This window comes from Pelmatolapia mariae, linkage group LG16_19, assembly GCF_036321145.2.
Source record: "Pelmatolapia mariae isolate MD_Pm_ZW linkage group LG16_19, Pm_UMD_F_2, whole genome shotgun sequence".
Lineage (NCBI taxonomy): Eukaryota > Metazoa > Chordata > Actinopteri > Cichliformes > Cichlidae > Pelmatolapia > Pelmatolapia mariae.
The window spans coordinates 13,824,382-13,845,912 of NC_086241.1; the positions used below are offsets into that span (position 1 = coordinate 13,824,382).

A 21,531-nucleotide genomic window follows, 5' to 3' on the forward strand; every position below is an offset into this window, starting at 1 on the left:
TCGTCTGTGTTCCCACCCTCCATGTTGTCTCAGCCAGCCTTTGTATTCATAGTTCTGGTTTCCTGTATCTTCATAGTTTATCCTAGTATCACTTTCCCAGTTTAGTTATAGTTTAGTTTCGTCACTGCGCTTCTGCCTTGTTTGCACTCCTTGTCACCTGATTGACCAATCAGTGGCCGCGCTGCAGGACGCACTGGATGACGCAGACTGGGACATGTTTCGGCGCAGCTCTGATGACATCAACATGTTTACGGAAGCGGTTGTGGGATTTATCGGGAAACTAGCGGACGACACAGCAGAAAGAACTATCATCCGAACGTTTCCCAACCAGAAGTCGTGGGTGGATAAAAACATCCGCGACGCTCTGAGATCAAGCACCGCTGCCTACAATGAAGGGCTCGTCTCCGGTAATATGGACCTATACAAGGCTGCGTCCTACAACGTGCGCAGCGCGGTCAGAAAGGCAAAGCGGAGCTACGGGGAAAAACTAGAGTCACAGCTACGACAGTGCGACTCTAGGAGCCTGTGGAAAGGACTGCGGACTATAACGGACTATAAACGACCAGCTTCTTCAATGATGAATGCCGATGCTTCACTGGCTGATGAGCTGAACACATTTTATGCTCGCTTCGACGCCGCAGCAACAACAACAAACAACAAACTTTATTTATATAGCACATTTAAAAACCAGTGGTGTTCCAAAGTGCTTAACATTCAAAAGGGTGAGATGAAATAACAGGGAGAATGAGGACTATGGTAAGGTACCAAAACGAGCTGGCAGGTTGAATGGCATTAAAACACACAAGGCAAAAGAATTGCATATAAAAGCATAAAAGAAAGCAAAACAAAATGTGAAGGATAAAACAGTCAAAATTAAAAATGAATTAAAAATAATTAAGAATAAGCCGAAGATAAGAAAAGCGTTAAGCTGACTATCAAGCATGGGCTAACTGGTAGAAAAGGCGAGGCTAAATAGGTGGGTTTTTAACCGCGATTTAAAGGAATGGATGGAATCAGACTCGCGTATAGCGATGGGGAGATTATTCCATAAAACGGGTGCAGCCAAGGCAAACGCGCGGTCACCTCTAGTCTTCAGCCGGGATCTCAGGAGTACCAAGAGTGACTGGGAAGATGATCTTAACGCTCTAGTAGGGGTGTATGATCTAAGTAGCTCGGTAAGGTAGCTTGGTGCTATATTGTTGGCAATTCGGTAAGTAAGCAGCAAGATTTTGAATTGAATGCGGTACTTAACGGGAAGCCAATGCAGATCAGCAAGGACAGAGGTGATAGAAACACGCCGCTCACTACTAGTAAGGAGCGCAGCTGCGTTCTGAACAATTTGAAGTCTATGGAGGAGAGTAGAGTTAAGACCAAAGTAAAGTGAATTGCAATAATCCAACCTAGATGTCACAAAGGCATGGATAAGCTTTCCAAGGTCCCTATGTGGAACATAATGTCTGGCCTTGCTAATAAGACGCAATTGATGGAAACAAGATTTAACAACAGAAGACACTAATTTATTGAGCTTAAAAGAGCTATCCAAAAATACACCCAGGTCACTGACAGTGTCTGTGAGGAAACTGTTAAAGGAACCAAGGGCGTCACAAAGTTGGCCACGGGGGACTCTACTGTCAAACACGATAATTTCCGTTTTCCTGTTGTTTAGAATAAGAGAGTTACCTGCGAGCCAATTTTTGACCTCACGCATGCACTCAAAGAAGCCATGGAGGGACATAGAGGGATCATCAGTTAGCTCGAAATATATCTGTATATCGTCGGCATAACAGTGATGTGCGATGTTATACTTCTCAAAGATTGTGCCTAAGGGCAGCATATACAGTGAGAAGAGCAGGGGGCCAAGGACAGATCCTTGAGGCACGCCGCAGGAGACAGGTGCAGCAGAGGAGAAATAAGGGCCAAAATTGATCGAGAAGGACCTATTAGAGAGGTATGACTTAAACCAATCTAAGGCGGCACCTCCAATGCCAACTGTGTGTTCAAGCCTCGCTAATAGGATGTTATGATCTACCATATCAAAGGCCGAGGATAGATCTAGTAGGACCAAGACTGAAGAGCGTCCGGAGTCGGCAATCAGAAGGAGATCATTGAGGACTCTGAGCAAGGCCGTTTCAGTACTATACCAGGGTTTGTAAGCAGACTGAAATTTATCATAGATGGCATTCGTATCCAAATATGGCTGGAGTTGTGAAAGAACGATCCTCTCCAGTATTTTAGACAGGAATGGAAGCTTAGAAATCGGCCTATAGTTCCCAAGATCGTTATGATCAAGGTTCCTTTTTTTAAGAACGGGCTGGACGACAGCTAGTTTGAAGGCTAAAGGAACAGAGCCCGCAAGTAGTGAAATATTCATTAGAGATAGGATGCTGGGTCCAATTACACTGAAGCAATCCTTAGCTAAACGAGATGGAAGGATATCATAGGCAGGAGAGGTGTTCTTTGATTGGTCAATAAATCGCTTGAGAGTATGGAGTGACACCGGCTCAAACTGTTGAAATGATGATGAACAACCAGGTGTGGGAATAAAACTCGACACTGAAGAGAGCGAGGACTTAAGATGTAAGACTTTACAAATAAAATGAGTTAGAAAATTTTCACAGAGAGAAGGAGAGCATGCCAGTGGCGTTTCAGGACAGGGGTTGACCAATGAGTTGAAAACATTAAAGAGGGATCGGGGGTTGTGACCATGAGTAAGAATAATTTTAGACAGAAAGGCAGCTTTGGCCATTTTGGCAGCAAGTTGAAATTGCAACCGGCTGGCACGCAGGATATCATAAGAAACCTGGAGTCTATCTTTCTTCCATCTTCTCTCATCCCTGCGGCACACACGTCGCAAAGCACGTGTAGAATCGTTTAGCCAGCATCGGGAAAAGGATCTAGGGTGCTTCATTTTAACAGGGGCAACAGTATTGAGGATGGAGGAGCATGTGGAAAAAAAGGTGCTAGCAAAATCATCAGTCGTGGAAGCCAGGGAACAATCAGGAGTGGAAGAGGCAAGTTTCAAAAAAGACATTGAAAAATTCTCCACAGTTCCAGAATTAATTATACGTGTAGGGCGTAGGAGAGCATCAGGGTGAAGTTCAGAAGTGCATAAGTTTACATCAAAGATAACAGGAAAGTGATCAGAAATGCCAACATTGCTTATGTCCTTAATGCTAATGTCCAAGCCATATGAAAAAACCAGGTCAAGGGTGTGGCCCCTAGCGTGGGTTGGTTGATTAACCCACTGGGCAAGATTAAAAGAGTCCGTTAATGCAAGGAAGTCTTTGGCTAACGGATCATCATTACAACAGATATGAATGTTAAAATCACCCATAATAAGCACACAGTCATATTTAAAAATAACTGAACCAAGAAGGTCAGCAAATTCGTGAATAAAAGTCTTATTGTATTTGGGTGGCCGGTAAACCAAAACAATCAGAGAAGTTCGCGTGGCGGTCATCTCCAGGAGTTGAGCCTCGTAACTGATGTAGGAAGAACAGGGTAACTGTCGGACTTTGTATTTGCATTTAGAGACCGAGGCTAAACCGCCGCCTCTGCCGGTGAGCCTCGGAGAGCTAAAAAACACACAGTCCGGGGGGAGAAGCTCAGAAAAAGGAAGCGACTCACCAGGGCGAATCCAGGTTTCCGTCAGAAAGAGAGCATCGAGGCTCATGGTGGAGAAAAAGTCGTTTAACACAAAGGTCTTATTTACCAGCGACCTGACATTGAAAAGAGCCATCCGTGTCCAGGGCGCAGCATCCGCACGAGTAGCACGTCGCAGGGCTCTGAGGTTGCAGTGGTTGACACCACGTCTGTGCGGGGCGATCCAGGTCCGAGCAGGGAGGCATGCCGCTGGGAGGGCTGGGTAAGCTTGCTGTGAGACGGAGCAAATCCACCGGTGGCCAAGCAGTTTAGCGACGGGGCGATCACTGGAGACTGCACGGAGAGATCGTAGTGAGTCCCCGGAAGCATATGGGTACACCGTAGCCCGTGCTTCAAGGTAAGCTTTCATACGCACACGGAATCCACTCCTTTTACCGCGTCTCCTGTATCTCCTGTATCGTTTCTTATAAAGATTAAAAGGGGGTAGGCAGGGAAAGCAAGTGGGGGAGTCTGGTCGTAGTGGGGCGGCAAGTCCCAGAGTCCAGTGTCGATCGAAGTGATGTGAATAGGAGAACCGGAGGTCTAGGAGTGTTTGCCGGTCGTATGTTAATAATGCACAGCCACCTGATAAGCATAATATAAAGAAAATAAAAAGTACTATGCCATAATCCAGAAGCCGGGACAGAGAAGGTAAAGAGCAAAGAGGCAGATGCAGGCGAGAGCGAGAGTAAAGACGGCCAGCCATAGACACCGGCGCCATCTTGTAAAAAAAGCAATTAAAACAACAAACGGCTGCGCGCGCTCGGAGTGCACCAGTGAAGACAATGCATTCATCATCACAGAGCATGCCGTGAGGAACACCTTCAGGAGGGTGAACACCAGGAAGGCAGCAGGACCAGATGCAATCCCTGGCCGGGTCCTGAGAGCCTGTGCTGACCAGCTAGCACCGGTGTTCACGGAGATCTTCAACCTTTCCTTGGCCCAAGCAGTGGTTCTCACGTCCTTCAAACAGTCCATTATTGTTCCTGTTCCAAAGAAACAACAGCCCGCTTGCCACAATGACTACCGTCCAGTAGCACTGACTTTAATTGTGATGAAGTGTTTTGAAAGACTGATGAGAGACCACATCACTTCTTCACTTCCTGCCACCATCGACTCACTTCAGTTTGCTTACTGGACTAATCGTTCCACAGACGATGCCATATCTCACCTGCTCCACACATCCCTGAGTCACCTGGACATTGGCAGAGGGAATTATGTTAGGATGCTGTTCGTGGACTACAGCTCAGCATTCAACACAATAATTCCCTCTAAGCTTTTCACCAAGTTGACGGATCTAGGACTCAGCTCAGCACTGTGTCAGTGGATCCTCAACTTCCTCACAGACAGACCCCAATCAGTGAGGGTGGGAAAACAAGTCTCCCCCTCCATCTCACTCAGCACTGGAGTGCCTCAGGGCTGTGTTTTAAGCCCCCTGCTGTACTCACTGTACACTTATGACTGCGTAGCCACATCAGACACCACCTCCATTGTCAAGTTTGCTGACGACACTGTTGTTGTAGGCCTGATCTCCGACAACATCGAGACGGCCTACCTGGAGGAGATTAGGAACCTGGAGAACTGGTGCCAGGAGAATAACCTCCTCCTAAACGTCAGCAAGACTAAGGAGCTGATCGTGGACTTCACTACAAAGCAGGCAAGGAATTACAAACCCCTCATCATCAGTGGCACGCCAGTGGAGAGAGTGGACAGTTTCCGATACCTGGGTGTCCACATCACTCAGGACCTGTCATGGTCCTGTCACATCAACACCCTGGTTAAGAAAGCCCGTCAGCGTCTCTTCTTCCTCAGAAGACTTAGAGACTTCCATCTGCCACTGAAGGTGCTCAAGAACTTTTACTCCTGCACCATCGAGAGCATCCTGACGGGAAACATCTGCACCTGGTTTGGGAACAGCACCAAGCAGGACAGACGAGATCTGCAAAGAGTGGTGCGCTCGGCCGAACGCATCATTCAATCAGAGCTCCCTGACCTGCTGTCCATCTACACCAAGCGGTGCAAGTCCAAAGCTAGGAAGATTATGATGGGCCTCTCCCATCCCAACAATGGACTCTTCTCACTGTTGAGGTCTGGGAAGCGCTTTGCTCCCTTAAGGCCAAAACAGAGAGAATGAGGAGGAGCTTCTTCCCCCAGGCTATTAGGGCCCTGAACCAGGTGTAGGACTGGACTCCCACACACATCACATCACTATAAGACTGGACTCTCACACACATCACATTAACACACGCACCACCACACATTTCCTATAATTTATAATCTTTATAATCTCTTTCTGCTATTTGCACATTTTTTACTGTACATTTCTAAGTTAATTTGTAAATTTTGTAGTAACCTGTAAATTGTAAATACTGTAAAACTTTTTCTGTCATTTAATGGCCGGGCATTGTACAGCTACAAGCATTTCACCCCTATGTCATACTGTGTATGGTTGTGTGTGTGTGTGTGTGTGTGTGTGTGACAAATAAAATTTGAATTTGAATTTGAATTTGAAATGTCTGCCTCCGCCTCTGCTATGAACTAATCTCAGCTAACACCAGCTAACAATGTTAGTCCCGTGGTAAGTAGTCTTCATTAATAGTAATAAAAATCACAGCAATAGTACATCAAAGATACTGAAGTTTTGCCCATCCCATTCTTCTTATGAAATGCACTGCTGGCTCTGTTGTGCTGGCTCTGGGTCCACTGTGTAAATGACGCCACCAAAGGAAGGTTGGAGATTGGCCTATAATTAGCTAAGACCGCTGGGTCTAGAGATGGCTTTTTAAGTAAAGGTTTAACTACTGCCAGCTTGAAGGCCTGTGGTACATAGCCAATTATTAAAGATAAGTTGATCACATTTAGCCCAGTCATAGTGCTAGGCGAAGCTCATGACCCTCAAAACACAGAGTGCCAACTCGTTTATGAGCACAATTGCATTGTGTATAAATAAAGGAATTAAAACAGCTTTATATAAAATTTAAATAAAAAATAAAAACATTTCAATCCAATCAGAAACAGCCTATGAATTACTGTAAACTGTGCGTCATTTTAAACCATGATCTGACCTGATCACAAGACAACATGAAAACCGGTTCAGCTGGAACACCATGTATTATTACTGACGTGTGCGATTAAGATAAACAGAAAAGTTGCCAGGTGGGTATAAACAGAAAGTTCAGCACCTATTTTATCTAGAAGAGGGCAAAAAATACATCAGAGCTGATGAGAACATCTCTCAGAAAAACATAACATAGACTTTGTTTTATTCAAGAGTGATGCAGCTTTTTAGGACGGACATACATGATATAGCTAAATCACATCTCCCCTGCTTATGGACAATTCAGCTCTGTTACTGTATCAAATAAAGTCACCATGACATGTAAAATTAGTCAAATGGGGAACAGCCTATGAATTACTGTAAGCTGTACTTCACTTTAAACAATGTGGAGCTTCCACATTCCACGGGAAGGAAGGATACTAGACATGGATAAATATAGATTTTACTTAGTCTTCCTTCTTCCTGAGAAAATATGTTACTTACCTTGTGCAACACCATATTATCGGAATGAAATAATCAGCTCCGTTTCCCTGCAAGAAAAAAACTGCAGACCATTTCCTGATGAAGAGCTGCTGAAGTGGAACAATTGTCCTCAAGAGCAATATGTGCCCATAGAGTCATGGGGATACTGGCACAATAGGTCTTTATTGTTTTAACTACTATTCTGCAGTCTCATAACAAATATAAACAACACTGTTTATTCAAAACCTGTATTCATAAATTATTACATCGTGCTGCCATATTTATTCGTGACTGTGCTATACACTGCAAATAAACCTGTGACAAGTGCCATAATTTGGTTACAAGAAACGTTGAAGTTCCATAATTCCATAGCTTTGCCTAATAATAAATGCATGAATGTTTTTTTTTTTGTTTGTTTATTTATTTATTTTTGCACGTTATATCAGTTGCAAGAAAGCAGCTGTCTACGTAAGTAATCTGGGCGCTACAGCTTTAAGCAGCTGCAATCACTTTCTAGCAGACAATCACTTTTAGGCACAACACCTGCAATGACTTTGCAGACATCATGGAGTCAATCGACAAGTGACTGTCCAGTTTCGATGCGTGGATGTCCCTGGTGGAGATTTTACACCGGGAATTCAAATCTCTGAGAGATTCCCTGGAGTCCAAGACTGTTGGAACAAAAAAGTGATGGTTTGGTGTGGTATATGGGGTACAACGATAGTGGGTCCATTCTTCATCAATGGTAACCTCAAGGCCACTGGATATTTGAATGATGATGATGTGTTTCCCTCTTTATGCACTGAAGCTGGCACGTTCCCTGAGTTTTTCCAGCAAGATGGTGCACCACCACATTATGGGTGCCAGGTCCGAGCATTCCTAGATGAACAGTTTCCTGGAAAGTGGATTGGTCGTCGTGGGCCACTTGAATGGCCCCCAAGGTCTCCCGATCTGACCCAATAGACTTTTATCTTTGGGGTCATCTGAAGGCAATTGTCTGTGGTGTGAAGATACGAGATGCGCAGCACCTGAAACTACGGATACTGGATGCCTGTGCTGGCATTTCTCCTGCGGTGTTGCTATCAGTGTTTTTAGCATCACAACCAAAATCATTTCAAGTGTTTCACAGTAATAATCACAGAAAACATTAAATGAAAAATGTTTTTTATTTGTGTCAGTGCTATTTACTCACTAGTGTGTTTTTATATACATTTAGAAATATTTACTTCAGCTTTCCTGACTTTGAGATATTCTATGTATGGTTTTGTTCTGAAAACAAAAAATCAAATATTCTTGTTGATAACGTTTGTTGATATCTTTTACTCCATTGAGTTGCAGTAGAATCACTGAACCATCTGCTGGAGATCAACATATTTACTGTAACACTGTCATGAAATGAAAAATGTCAAGGTTTCTATGTTTTAAACAGTTGTGACTACTTTTCAGAGCACAGTTTAACTACTTCATCTATAGATATTTTCCTATGTTTTAAGCAAGTTCTACTACTGTGACCCAAGTATGTATTGTTAAATTTATATGATTTATGATACTGAGGACCAAAACAATACCGTATGAGTTTCCAATAAAAGTTTGTTTTTTCCAAAGATTTTTTTAGCATTCAGATGGAACAAAATATTTAATGCAGTATTTGGCATTTGAGGGTTTTTAATGTAGTAGTTTTGTTCTGGAAATAAAAATACAAAATAATTTAATGGAAACTTTTTCAATTTTTATTCAATTTTACTTATAAAATGAAATGATGAAACAGCAATATCATATTTCAAACACCTTTGTAAACTGATTCCCAGTCTTTCTAATACTTCTATAGTTACTTTTGGAGTTTTACTTTCTCTTTTTAGTAATCATGTACCCAAGACTTTTGAGAAATAAAGCATACTTACTAAATAATGACAGTGTGTGTGTTTATGATGTGATTTCACTGAATGTTACAGCAAAGATTTACCACTTCTTTTATCTTTTATAAATTGTGGGGATTGTGCCCCCAGAGATCCAATTCTATGTTTGAGAGGACATGCAGTAAGTCCATATGTTTTGACAGATTTCCTTTTACATCAGGCACACCGTCAGGGATCTGAGCAGAGAATAGCAAATGTGATCACAAAGAGCATATGAACAATAGTTTTCAAGTGTCATTATATCAAACATGTCTTTGCATAAAAGCTGCAAAACTTTATGGCCATAATGTAAAAAAAACCCACAACATTTAAGCCTTAATAAAAATTATAAAGATATGAAACAATAATATATATAAAATACACAATTACTTAAAAGAAATCAATAAATACACAAACACTTCAACCAGTGCTTCCTCCGACTGGATGAGTAACGGGAACCACTCACTGTCGGATTTGTGAGTGCTAAAATTATACTGTTACTAGAGCCATCCAGTCGTTCTCTACAAGTGAACATTAAATGTTTTAAGAGTGCTTTAAAAGTACAAACACCCACAGCTACAAACGTCTGACTGGCACTACCCCTTCTAAGTATCCTACAAGGATTCTCATTGCATCATTATATGCAACATGCAGTTTCTGCATGCTATGTTGCTTGTAACATGTCCACAAGGGGGCAGTATATAGCAGTGTGCGTTACGCTTTAAAAAAAAAGCCACTTTAACTGGAACTGAACAGAAGCTGAATTTGTGTGCAATAGTATTTGCCTGCACATAGAGCTTACAGCATTGTCTGTATATGTCATCATCATTCATTTGATCAGTAATAAAGTGACAGAGGTCTTTCACCTTTTTATGAATCTCAAGGGTATCGTCGGACAGTTTAAACAGAGGGAAATTTAGCTGTTTATCCTGCTTGGTTCTACATATCAAGATAGCATTGTACTTTATATCATATAGCACACCATATTAGGTACAGATACTAAGAAGCTGCTGTAATCCAGCACTACTTGGACTAAAAACAACCAGGTCATCTGCATACGTAAGATGAGTTATCAATGTTTTACCTAACATACATCCAGTGTTACAGGTTCTCAGCTGTATGGGCAAATCTGGAGGGTAAATTATGGAGACCCAGAAACACCTTTAACAGTTGATGGTAGAGATGGTTTACGACTAAAGATTTTATTTACATATATACTACTCAATATCAAACATCCAACAATTAATGCAATACTTATACCCCTTAAATTAAACCTGAAAGACTGCGTTTTACTCCTAACTTCACTGTATGAAGAAAAATCCACTGTGCTACTATAGAAGCAAAATGACAGAAAAACAAGGAATTGGTGTCCACAAATCTATGAACCTAAATTTGTCTCTGAGGTTTATTTGTGGCTTCTCCCTTCATGAGTTGATGGCAGTGATGGAGGGTTCTGCTACCACCACAATCCCTATGATGAGGTAGCGCTTGACCAAGACTACTAGGTCCAGGGCCTCCTGCTTGGGTTCCTGCAGTTCTACAACAACCACAAGCAGGTTGGTCAATGTGAGTACTGCATCAGGAGTACAAGATGAAGAATGAAAGACAATACATACAGTATAAATTAGTGGTCAGAATTAATATTTTGGAACTGTATGTAATTGCAGATGGGGAATCAAACCACCAAACTTCCTCATTAGTAGGCATTCTGCTCTACCACCTGAGCTACAGCCACCCCAAAATTACCCCAAATATGTAAAAGCTCGACTACAGCTAAAGGACTTCTGGACTAAATTATATTTACAGACGTTCCTTAACTTGTTTTCTTCGCCCTTACATATTTATTGTACACATCGAAATTAAATGTTGGCAGAATATAAGAAAACATTTCTGAATACAGTTCAGCAAATCAATACTACAACCTTTGTATAACACATAATTGAAAGTTGAAAAAAATTAACTGAAAAAATTGCTTTTCAGCCTAAAATGCTATTTTGTGTACAGCTTGATTTTAGCTTTACTTTTTTTAATGTAAAGCTGCTTTGCAGCATAAAAAAATCTGCTTTTCTATAGCCATCTTGTCTGAGATCTCTAATTTCTCATAATACACAATGTTGCCCATGTCATCATTTTCTCTTACAAATGAAGTAATATCAAGACTATATCTTACAATAATTTTTAGAATACAGCTTCTCTGAATAATTGCACAGATTCAAGACCAAAATTGACTGTGAACTTTTGATTGTCAGTCACTTTTGACTTTTCCCAGTCCAATCTTTTCAAAAATTTTTCAACCAACAACTTACCTGGATAAAGACTAAAACATTCACTCTGCAGCTGAAGGTGGTGCTGAGTAATGGCTACATGGAGCCTTTCATCTGCTACCACCAGGCATGTAGACAGGGAAAATTTGCAACTGAATATAGAAAAAAAGTAAAAAAGAAAAAAAAAGATTGTATTGAAAAGAAAAATTAATTTGAGTGTTTTAAAGCAACATTTCTTTCCTGTTTGCAAGACTATGGGGAATTCCATGTTAACTTGGACAAGTTATAAATGTTCAACAAGTAGTAAACATTTTCTTGCCTGGAGCATTCTCAGAAAGTTGATCTTTCCAACAATACATTTTCCATATGAACTGAATTTCATGAATTTTTAATTTATTTTATTTTATTTTTGTGGAGGTGGTGGATTGGGGGGGGGGGGGGGGGGGGGGTACTGACTTTCCTGCCTGGATTGCCACTTTGCTACCATTTACATGTTAAAAACAAATATGTAGATCCCACAAACATACAATGTAATATGTGTGAGATCTAGAAGCTGGTCCACTGGAAATTATTGTTGAATTGTTGAATTATTGTTGAACCCATCCAGTCAATCTATGAGGACCTGTGGTTAGCTCCTCCCTGTTGTTCCATGTTTATAGACATTACAGTTGGAATATAGACATACAGCTCAAATAATTGTGTCCCTTCCTCTGACCTTTGAGTCCAACTCCTGTCCATGGTGCTGATCAAAAGCTGGAATGATGATATTATTTCTGCACTTACAGAAACAATAGGGATATGAGATCAAGTGTACTTGACCTAGTATGACCTGGCAGTAAATGTTCAAAAATATCTGCACCAGGGTCTGTCATCAAGTTGTACAAGGAGCTGAAAGGGCATTCTCATATTAATTTTTCTTACAGTGACTCAACTCATTAAAGTACAGACATGATTTTCAAAAATAAATAAATTAAATATAAATTTAAATAACTCTTTAAAGGCCTGGACCTGGATGGACATTTGGAAGAACTGTCTGTTTTATTCTGCTGTTTAGGAGCGACTGGAATGTCATCAGATTCAAGGTCAGAGTCAGGAAAGACTAAAACTACACCAACAGTCTGATCAGACTGTTTCTCTACTTGATCACTGTGTTATCCAACATGGTGCAATCTAAACCCACAGCAGCAGGGGAGGGGTTTTCACTGTCCTACAGATAAGAAACATGACATAATCTTTATTTTTACAGTTATGCAGAGTTTTGAGGAGACATGCGCTCTTTTATAACCATGCCTCCCCTGCTTACTAACCTACAAGTTTATTACTGTTTTAAATAAACAGTAAGTCATGTTTCTTTTTTCATCACTAGTTTTTGGCTATTTTATATCAATTATGATCGCACTGACTCATCCAATTACGCCTTTTATGGGTCAAACAGGCCACCATAAGAGACATGCAAACATAGCAAGCAGGTGTACTAGCTTACTTAGAAGCCTACCAACTATTGTATTGTACATTTGAGGATGCAAAGATTGTTCATGTGGGGATTTTACTGCGTTTGTAAGATAAATACCTGTCTTCAAGTACATTTCTTAGGAAGGATGTACAGAGTGAAAGTCGCTCTAAGTCGCATTTCCTCTGATTTCCTGCATCATCATCATCTAGCTAGGAGGCAGCTGGATGATGCGGGATGCAGGGCAACCTTCCTCCTAAAGTTTCGTTTCTTCCAGGACATCAGAGGAAATTCAGTCTTGGATCTGCTGCTTCTGTTTCAGTCAGTTTCGTTTCTAACGAGATGACGGAACTCGGAGGAGAAAAGAAGACAGGCGTTCGTTGCTGTGATTGGACATCAGCAGCCTTTATATACAGCAGACTGATGCAGCATCACTACTTTCACTGGCACTGATAGGACCCTGCACTGCTATGACTGAGGTACTGTGATTGTATTTATTTGTTTTATTGTCGTATTTAGGTAGGTTTCTAGCTAAGTAATAACGAAAATCTTAAAAACAGAAATACACACAAAAATGATTTTGCTATTTTAAACACTGTGATAACAGAATAGAGAAAATCTTTATATGTTAATTTACTAACTTTTTAAAAAATATATTTTTTTTACCATTTTGTCAAATTATATACAGATGATCTTATTTAGATCTGTGTTTAATTATATTTGCTGCTTTGTTGTTGTTTAATTCCAAAGTACAAATGTTTTGGAAACAAAAAAGTAAACAAAGAGGGCTCACAAGGACAATTTCAGCGTGCATCATCAACCACAGCCCTCGTACTGTAGCTGTTTAGTCTGTTTGAGAGGTGGGTGAAGTAGCTAAATCATCATCAAGATCATCTAGATTCAGGCTAAGTTACTTAAACACTTGAATTATTTATCGTTTCCTTGTGCAATACACTGTTACTCAGCAAAATGATCAGAACAAAACAAGAAATAAAACCTTGAAGGACTCATAGTTCAAAGATTTGTTTCACATTTATATTTTCTTTGGTTTAAAGAGAGCACTATAAACCTAATTTGTAAACTAAGCAAAAGGTTTGCATGTGTTTCTAAATATTACTAATGTTAAACCTTTGCTATCATCACACAATTATCTCAGTCATCTGATCCAGAGGAGTACAGTCTCCTTCCCCACATGGGTGTGGTTTACATCACACATTAAAAAGAATAAGCAAACAAAAGCATTCAATAGTTAAAACAAAAATAATTCATCCTAATCCACATTCTACAACAATGCTGCGTTTGTAGCTCTGTGCCTTATGGCCAAACTTCTCCACTTTGGTGGGGAAGACTGGCAGCTGTCCTGAATGTTTTGCTATTAATGTCATTAATCACCTTCCACCTCATGGGTGCTACCTACTTCAGTAAGTACTGCAGAAGCAGTGTGTGTGTTTATTTGAGTTTTTATTGCACTGCTTCTGCATTTTGATTTCATTTTTGTTAAATAAATAATGACACGGTGTAATATGTCACGTTTAGATGTTCATCTGATGTTTTAGTGACCTATTTTTAAAACCCATTAAGCCCCTTAGTTCATAAGGGTTTTTTTAAATTACATCCAGATATATAAAACCTTAAAACTAAAAGTGTGGCAGTAAGTTTGCACTGCTGTAACACATGTCACAATTTTCTGAATTTCTTACAGGAACCCGTTCTGGCATGGTGAATCCAAAGGCAAAGAAGAAAGTCCGGTGAATTGCTTTCTTTTTAATATACTGTGTACAGTAGGAGGCAGTAACTGTTCTCCTACATGCTGAGTAGACATTATATTAATAGGATTTGGGTACTAATGCTGTTTTTGATTCTGCTTAAAGATCAGATTCTTTACTGATATCATTACTAACTACTAGTCAGTTTCCTGTGGTCAAAATAAATTAGGGAATAAATATGTTTTCAGCATTAAAACAAATGTGTGGAATCTACACATGAAATAAACATTTTGAAACCAGATGCCCAAAATTATTTTTATACTCGACTTTAGTGTCTCTTTTTAATTAAATTTGTTTTTTGTCTAATTTCATAAAGATTATTATATTTAATTTAAAGTAAAGAACCTCATCTCTAACAAAATCAGTCAAATAGTCAAATATGTGCATGTGCTTTGCTAACTTAGCTCTCAACCTTATCCTTACTAACATTGCATCAGCAGGATCAACATGGTTTTAATTTGCCTTCAGACTCTAGTTTCTTTGTGTTTAACGCTTTTACTTTGTTTAGGACTTCCTTCGGGGCCACAGCACCACCCATCATTGACTATCTGAAAGATATTCTACGGCGATATCCAGATGGTGGACAAATTTTGAAGGTTGGTGTAATGCTGTAACAAAAACACACAACAGTTACTTTAGATAATAATGGGATGCTGTGCAAATAATAACAATAATAAAATGTAAATGACAATAGAAAGCAATGGGTTTATGAGATTTACTACATTCTGCAGTTCTCACGAACATAAAAATGATTCACAAAACTGAAAACAAAGTAAAAATTTAAACTGAGACATTTTATTATTTCATGAAAAAAATTGTCTCATTTTGGATTTGGTGAAATCAACATGGTTGAATAAGTTGGGACGGGGCAACATTTAATGAGGTTAACTGGTAAAAGTCAGTAACGTCACTGGACAGAGACAAGTTAAGGGGCAGAGGTTCACCAGTGTGTAAAAAAAAAAAAAAAAAATGTCTACAAGTTGTAGACATAGTGTCAGAATAATATTCCTCAATGCAAAATTGTGCAGATTTTGATTATTTCATCATCTACTGTATATAGATTCAGAGAATCTGGAGAAATCTCTGTGTGCAAGAGATAAGGCCAAAAGTCAGTACCACAGCCACACAGGATTTTCAAGCCCTCAGGCAGCACTGCAAAACAGGCATGATTCTCTCGTGGAAACCACTGCATTAGCTCCAGAACACTTCCACAAATCACTGTTTGTGAACACAGGTCACAGTGTCATCCACAAATGTGGATTAAAGCTGTAGCTTGCAAAGAAAAAGCCATATGTCAATATGATTCAGAAAGGCCACAATCTTCTCAGAGCTAAAGCTTTTTTAAAATGGACTGAAGAAAAATGAAAACCTATTCTGTAGTCTAGAAAAAAATCAAAATTGTATTTATTTTTTACAAACATAGACAGGTATACAGCTGTTGCAAGAGCTTGTTCCGCATAGCCGGCAATAAGCCGGAGTTGCTCCCGGAGGGTGATGGGCTCTACCAGGGCTGCCCGTTGTCACCGATTCTGTTCATAATTTTTATGGACCGAAGTTCTAGGCCCAGCCAAGTGGCGGAAGGCTTTGTCTCAGAAGGTGACAGAGGTGGTCTCAGAATCTCATCTCTGCTTTTTGCAGATGATGTGGTTCAGTTGGCTTCTTCGAGTGATGGCGTTCAGCTCGCAGCCAAGTGTGAAGCAGTGGGAATAAGAATCAGCACCTCCAAATCTGAGGTCATGGTTCTCAGCCAGAAAAGGGTAGAGTGCCCGCTCCCAGGTCAGGACAAGGATGAGTTCCTGCCCCAAGTGGAGGAGTTTAAGTATCTCGGGGTCTTGTTCACGAGTGACGGGAGAAGGGAGCTGGAGATCGACAGACGGATTGGTGCTGCGGCTGCAGTGATGCGAATGCTGTACCGGTCTGTCATGGTGAAGAGAGAGCTGAGTGTAAAAGCAAAGCTCTCAATTTACCGGTTGGTCTACGTCTCTACCCTCACCTATGGTCACGAGCTGTGGGTAGTGATCCAAGATCGCGGATACAAGCGGCTGAAATGAGCTTCCTCCGAAGGGTGGCTGGCCTCTTCCTAAGAGATAGGGTGAGAGGTTCAGCCATCTGGGAGGGGCTCAGAGTAGAGCCGCTGCTCCTCCACATCGAAAGGAGCCAGTTGAGGTGGTTCAGGCATTTGACAAGGATGCCTCCTGGGCACCTCATGGGTGAGGTGTCCTGGGCATGTCCCACCGGGAGGATGGATGGATGGATGGATGGATGGATGGCTCATCTGCCAGAGTGAATAGAAGAGGGCCCATATGGCATATTATCATCACTATGCATCTCTGATGGTATGGGGGTGCATTAGTGCCTATGGAATTCGCAGCATGCATATCTCTAAAGGCACCATCAATGCTGAAAGGTATACACAGGTTTTAGAGCAAAATGTTCTCAATGAGGTAATTTCTTTTGCAGGGCAGGCCTTGAATATTTCAGAAAGATAATCCTAAACTGCAACAGCATGTTTTCATAGTAGAAGAGTCCAGCTGGTGAACTCGCCTGCCTGCAGTATGGACCTTTCACCGATTAAAAACATTTGAGAGTGAACCTACACATTAATTGTGTGAACACAGAAGAACAAGAACAACAATTATTTCTACATTTAATGAAAATGTAATTTATTTCTACTTAACAATGTGACAAATCCAAAATATAAAACAAGGACCTTCATAATATGTACTGACTCTGTCCTTGGACCATCAGCTCAGATTAGAAAAAGCTCTATTTAATTGGCAAAATGGAAACATGGATGTAAACTTCACTGGTTGATGGAGGTGTAACTAAAATATAGTTGTAATTCACTGAAATCTCCCATATTTTGTGCTGCTTGCAAATTATAAGGACCTGCAAATTTTTGCTTTTTTGCAACCGACCATACTGAGCTGGCATTTTATCAGACAAAATATTAAAAATAGAATACAGTACAATTCATCAGTTTTACCACAGAGTTAAATTTACACAATTATTGACCATTTTTGAAGCTTAAAACATTTTTGCCATTGTGTGCTAAAGAACAAGAATGACTACATCATATACTCTGACTGGACACTTTGGACTACAGTGTCCATTGAGTCTGAGAGTTAGACTGAAACAGACCCTTTTTTGTTTTTCCTCTGTAGACATACTTGCTGTGAGAAAGATCTACCAGCTTTATGTGCAGAACTGTGTCAGTGGCAGCGTCGTACTGCCATTTTCTGCTCAAGGTTGTTTTTATTTGTCAACAGGAGCTGATTCAAAATGCAGATGATGCTCGATCCACAGAAGTGGTTTTCATCCATGATGAGCGAAGCTATGGGACTGAAAGCCTTTGGACTGAAGAACTGGAGACATACCAAGGTATTCACTGAATAACAGAAATATATTTCGCAAAAACTATTATTTATTTACATTTAAAAGTAATAAATAGAGCCAATACATCTCCAGTTAAGAATGTCTGTCCGAGTTTGCTGGGGACTTTTTGGTTTGTTTTTATTTAACATTCTGCTTCCTTTGGGGGTCACGTCGAAAAGTGGAGCTACTCACTGTGGCGATCCCTTGTGACTAAAGGAGCAGCTAAAAGTAGCAGGTTCTGCTTGTTTCAGTGTGTAATTTCTCCCAAAGTATAGTGTGTGGATGTTTTTTCCCCATATTTTTCCACATTATCAAACATTTCCTAGATGGGTGTTTTTAGTAAGCCCTATAAAACTGGATTCTGATTGTAGACTACATAAAATATGTGATAAAATATGTCACATGCTGGGACTACAGTTCTGAATCCTCAGCTTTGGAATGTTGGCTGTCACCATCATTGTTTATTCAAGCTATCCAAGACCCTGGAAAAACTACATTTCCAACAACAACTGATTGGCAAAACAAGTAAAAAAAATTCTCATTTTATTTATTTATTTTCTATTGTATAAATTTTTAATAGTAGTAATAGTGGGTCTTAGGTTGCTTATATTCTTTAATGTCTCAGGTGGTGCATAACAGGACAGATTACATTTTCTTAGTCTATATTTTCTGTGCTTTCTTGGATATTTGTGCTTTCAGAGACCAACGTTATCACTGTTAATGTGCTTCACTTAAAGGCATTGGTCATATAAGAAAACATGAATAACCTATGTGCATTTACAGCATCATTAAATAATATAGCTCTTGCTTCCTAACAAATTCCCACACTCACTTAATTCCATGTTTGTCTGAAAAGCAGAACCTTGCAAAGTAAAAACTACTTGTTAGCAAGCTACTGGCACTGTAATTCACTATGATAATGAATGTTGACTAGTGAAAACCAAATGTACTCACTTAATTAAACAGCCAAATAGTTTTATATGTATGTTCATGCAGCCCTCACCCTTAACACAGTTTAAACTTGCACAAGGTTGTTGAGCATTTTGCTTTTGGAGCAAGCCTCAACTGTTCATTCACAGCACTGCAGTTTTTAAAACTGGCTTCATTTTTCGACAATGGAACTTTCAGCTTAATTATAATATGCAGATCAAGCGAGAAGATTTAGGATAGTCACTGTTAATATTGTCTCTAGTTACAGTTACACTCAAAGTGTTCTACAGAAAATCCATTTGCATAGCAACTGAAAAGTGTCTCCTGTCTTCTGATTTCCTTTCTGGAAAAATCTCATTCAGTGCACGTTGGGATAGAGATTCCAGAGAATGTGTCACTAACACATAGATACCGAAAGCATAAGCTTTATGTTTGTTATGTTTTTATGAAGGTCCTGCTCTCTATGCCTACAACAATGCCGCATTCACTGATGAAGACTGGCAAGGAATTCAGATGGCTGGAAGGAGTGTCAAGCGTGATAACCCAAACAGAGTGGGAAGGTTTGGAATCGGCTTCAACTCCGTTTACCACATAACAGGTGAAACTATGTGTATTAGATCACAGGTAGGAGTAGTAATTTTTGAAAAGATAAACAGTTAACAGTAACATATCTTTACTTTGTCCACAGATGTGCCAAGTATATTCAGTTCAGAGCATCTTGGCATGATGGATCCCCAAGAAAAAATATTTGGAGAGAGAAAAAAAGGGTTTCGGTGGTCATTGGATAATGCTGAAGACCAAGAAGTTCTGTTGAATATGAGTGATCAGTTTCAACCATTTAGAGATATAGTCTCACTTGTATGTGAACATGGATGGTCAAAAGTTGTCATGGAGGATCAGCACTTCAATGGGACAATTTTTAGATTTCCTTTACGCAATGAAGCATCAGAAATTTCTGATAATCTGTATGACTCAGATAAAGTGGTTGAGCTTTTTGATAGCTTCATTGCAGATGCAGATTTGAGCCTCCTCTTCTTGAAAAATGTCACCTCCGTGTCCTTGTTACATATTAGTGAAGATGGAGCTGTTAACACCAGACTTGAAGTGAAATCTTCAGTCCCCACAGATGGTGTTTTAGAGCCAGAAGAGGAGTCAGTCACTGAGGGTCTAACAAGGTTCAAAGTTATAACTGTGAGTTCAGAAGACCAAAAAGAGACAAAGTGGCTTCTGACAACATGTACCATGAAAGAGGGCGTTGCAGAAGATCTTGATTTGCTTACAAAGAAGTTGAGCTTTTTACCTCAAGTTGACCTGGCATTCCCCTGTGGTGAGAAGAGAGACTGTAGCCAGAGCAGACTGAGCTGCTTTCTCCCCCTTCCAAACAATGAATCCAATAAGACAGGACTCCCAGTTTATGTCAATGCATGCTTTGGCCTCACAGACAATAGAAGACACATCAAATGGCAAGAGGAAGACCAGAGACATGATGAACATGCATTGTGGAATGAAATGCTGATGAAGAAGGTGTTTCCACAAGCATACATCAAGATCATTCAAGATGCCATTAAACTTGCCCAAAAATCTATCCTCCCTGTTTCCTCTGTGTACAATCTGTGGCCAGATCTCACTCAGATACAACACAAAGAAAAATGGCATGCTCTCACTCTGGATGTTTTTCATCACTTATTCAGACAGAACGTGGCCATCCTCTCTCTTGCTAAAAATGAAAGACAGTTTATCTCTCCATCAGAAGCTGTTTTCCCCTGCAATGGCCCAACAAGCACCAACATATTGTCTGCCATTAAAAGGGCTTTAGTGTCATGTGGAGAAAATCTTGTCACTTTACCAGCTAGTGTTGCAAAGGCTATAAATGAGGCCTACCCAAACCCTACTACCCTAAAACAAGTGACTCCAGCATTCCTCAGGGACATTCTCCACAGCACCGGTGTGGATAACATCACTAAAGATGACAAACTCAGTCTTTTGGAGTACATTTTGGGTGATGAACAATACAAAGAACTTGAGGGTCTTCACCTCCTTCCACTCAGTGATGGCTCTTTCAGGTATTTCACATACAGAGAGGAAGACACTGCTTTGATTGACAGCCATGAATTTCCAAGGTAGGGTTTCCATACATCTATCAATATTTAAAATAAATGTTATATTCATTATGACTAAAGTTGCCATTTTTATGTGTTATTCACATATTGATTGTAACTGAATATTTGGAAGGTTCAGGAATGTTTCTATACTGAATGAACTCTTAACAGTTTGATCGACAGAATCCATTGCACTTTTTTATAGAGTCTTGCTGCCATTCTGTAAACACTTCTTCATCCCACATGATCTGACTCCAGCCTGCAGTGCCCATCTGAAAGAACTGGCCAGAAGAAGTAAGTTAAAGTAATTTTAAAGAATGCAGAGTCATTTGTACACAGCTACACATTTTAGCACACACATTTATTCTTATCTTTTAAAAAAACTCTTTTTGATCTGCTCTTCAGATTTCTTCAAGGTCACCAACATTGATGCATCCCATGTGGCTGAATATGCAAGACGATATTTGCCACCAGACTGGAAGCAGACAGGGAAGAACCTTGTTACATGGGACAACAACAACAGTCAGCATCCACCTTCAGACTGGTTCCAAGAATTCTGGAGGTTTCTCAACAGTCATTTTAATGAGTTA

General features: G+C 40.2%; 1 protein-coding gene across 1 annotated transcript in view; it reads left to right on the forward strand.

The window, feature by feature from the left end:
* Positions 1–214: 214 nt before the first annotated feature.
* The window catches only part of LOC134644079 (sacsin-like), a 32,039-nt gene continuing 10,722 nt past the window's right edge, over positions 215–21,531 (forward strand). The window contains exons 1-8 of the mRNA XM_065472042.1: positions 215–640; positions 3,716–3,865; positions 4,412–5,730; positions 15,046–15,116; positions 16,176–16,379; positions 19,267–19,440; positions 19,531–20,169; positions 21,347–21,463. Coding sequence (XP_065328114.1) covers positions 215–640; positions 3,716–3,865; positions 4,412–5,730; positions 15,046–15,116; positions 16,176–16,379; positions 19,267–19,440; positions 19,531–20,169; positions 21,347–21,463 — 3,100 coding nt within the window. The remainder of the gene's footprint in view (positions 641–3,715; positions 3,866–4,411; positions 5,731–15,045; positions 15,117–16,175; positions 16,380–19,266; positions 19,441–19,530; positions 20,170–21,346; positions 21,464–21,531) is intronic.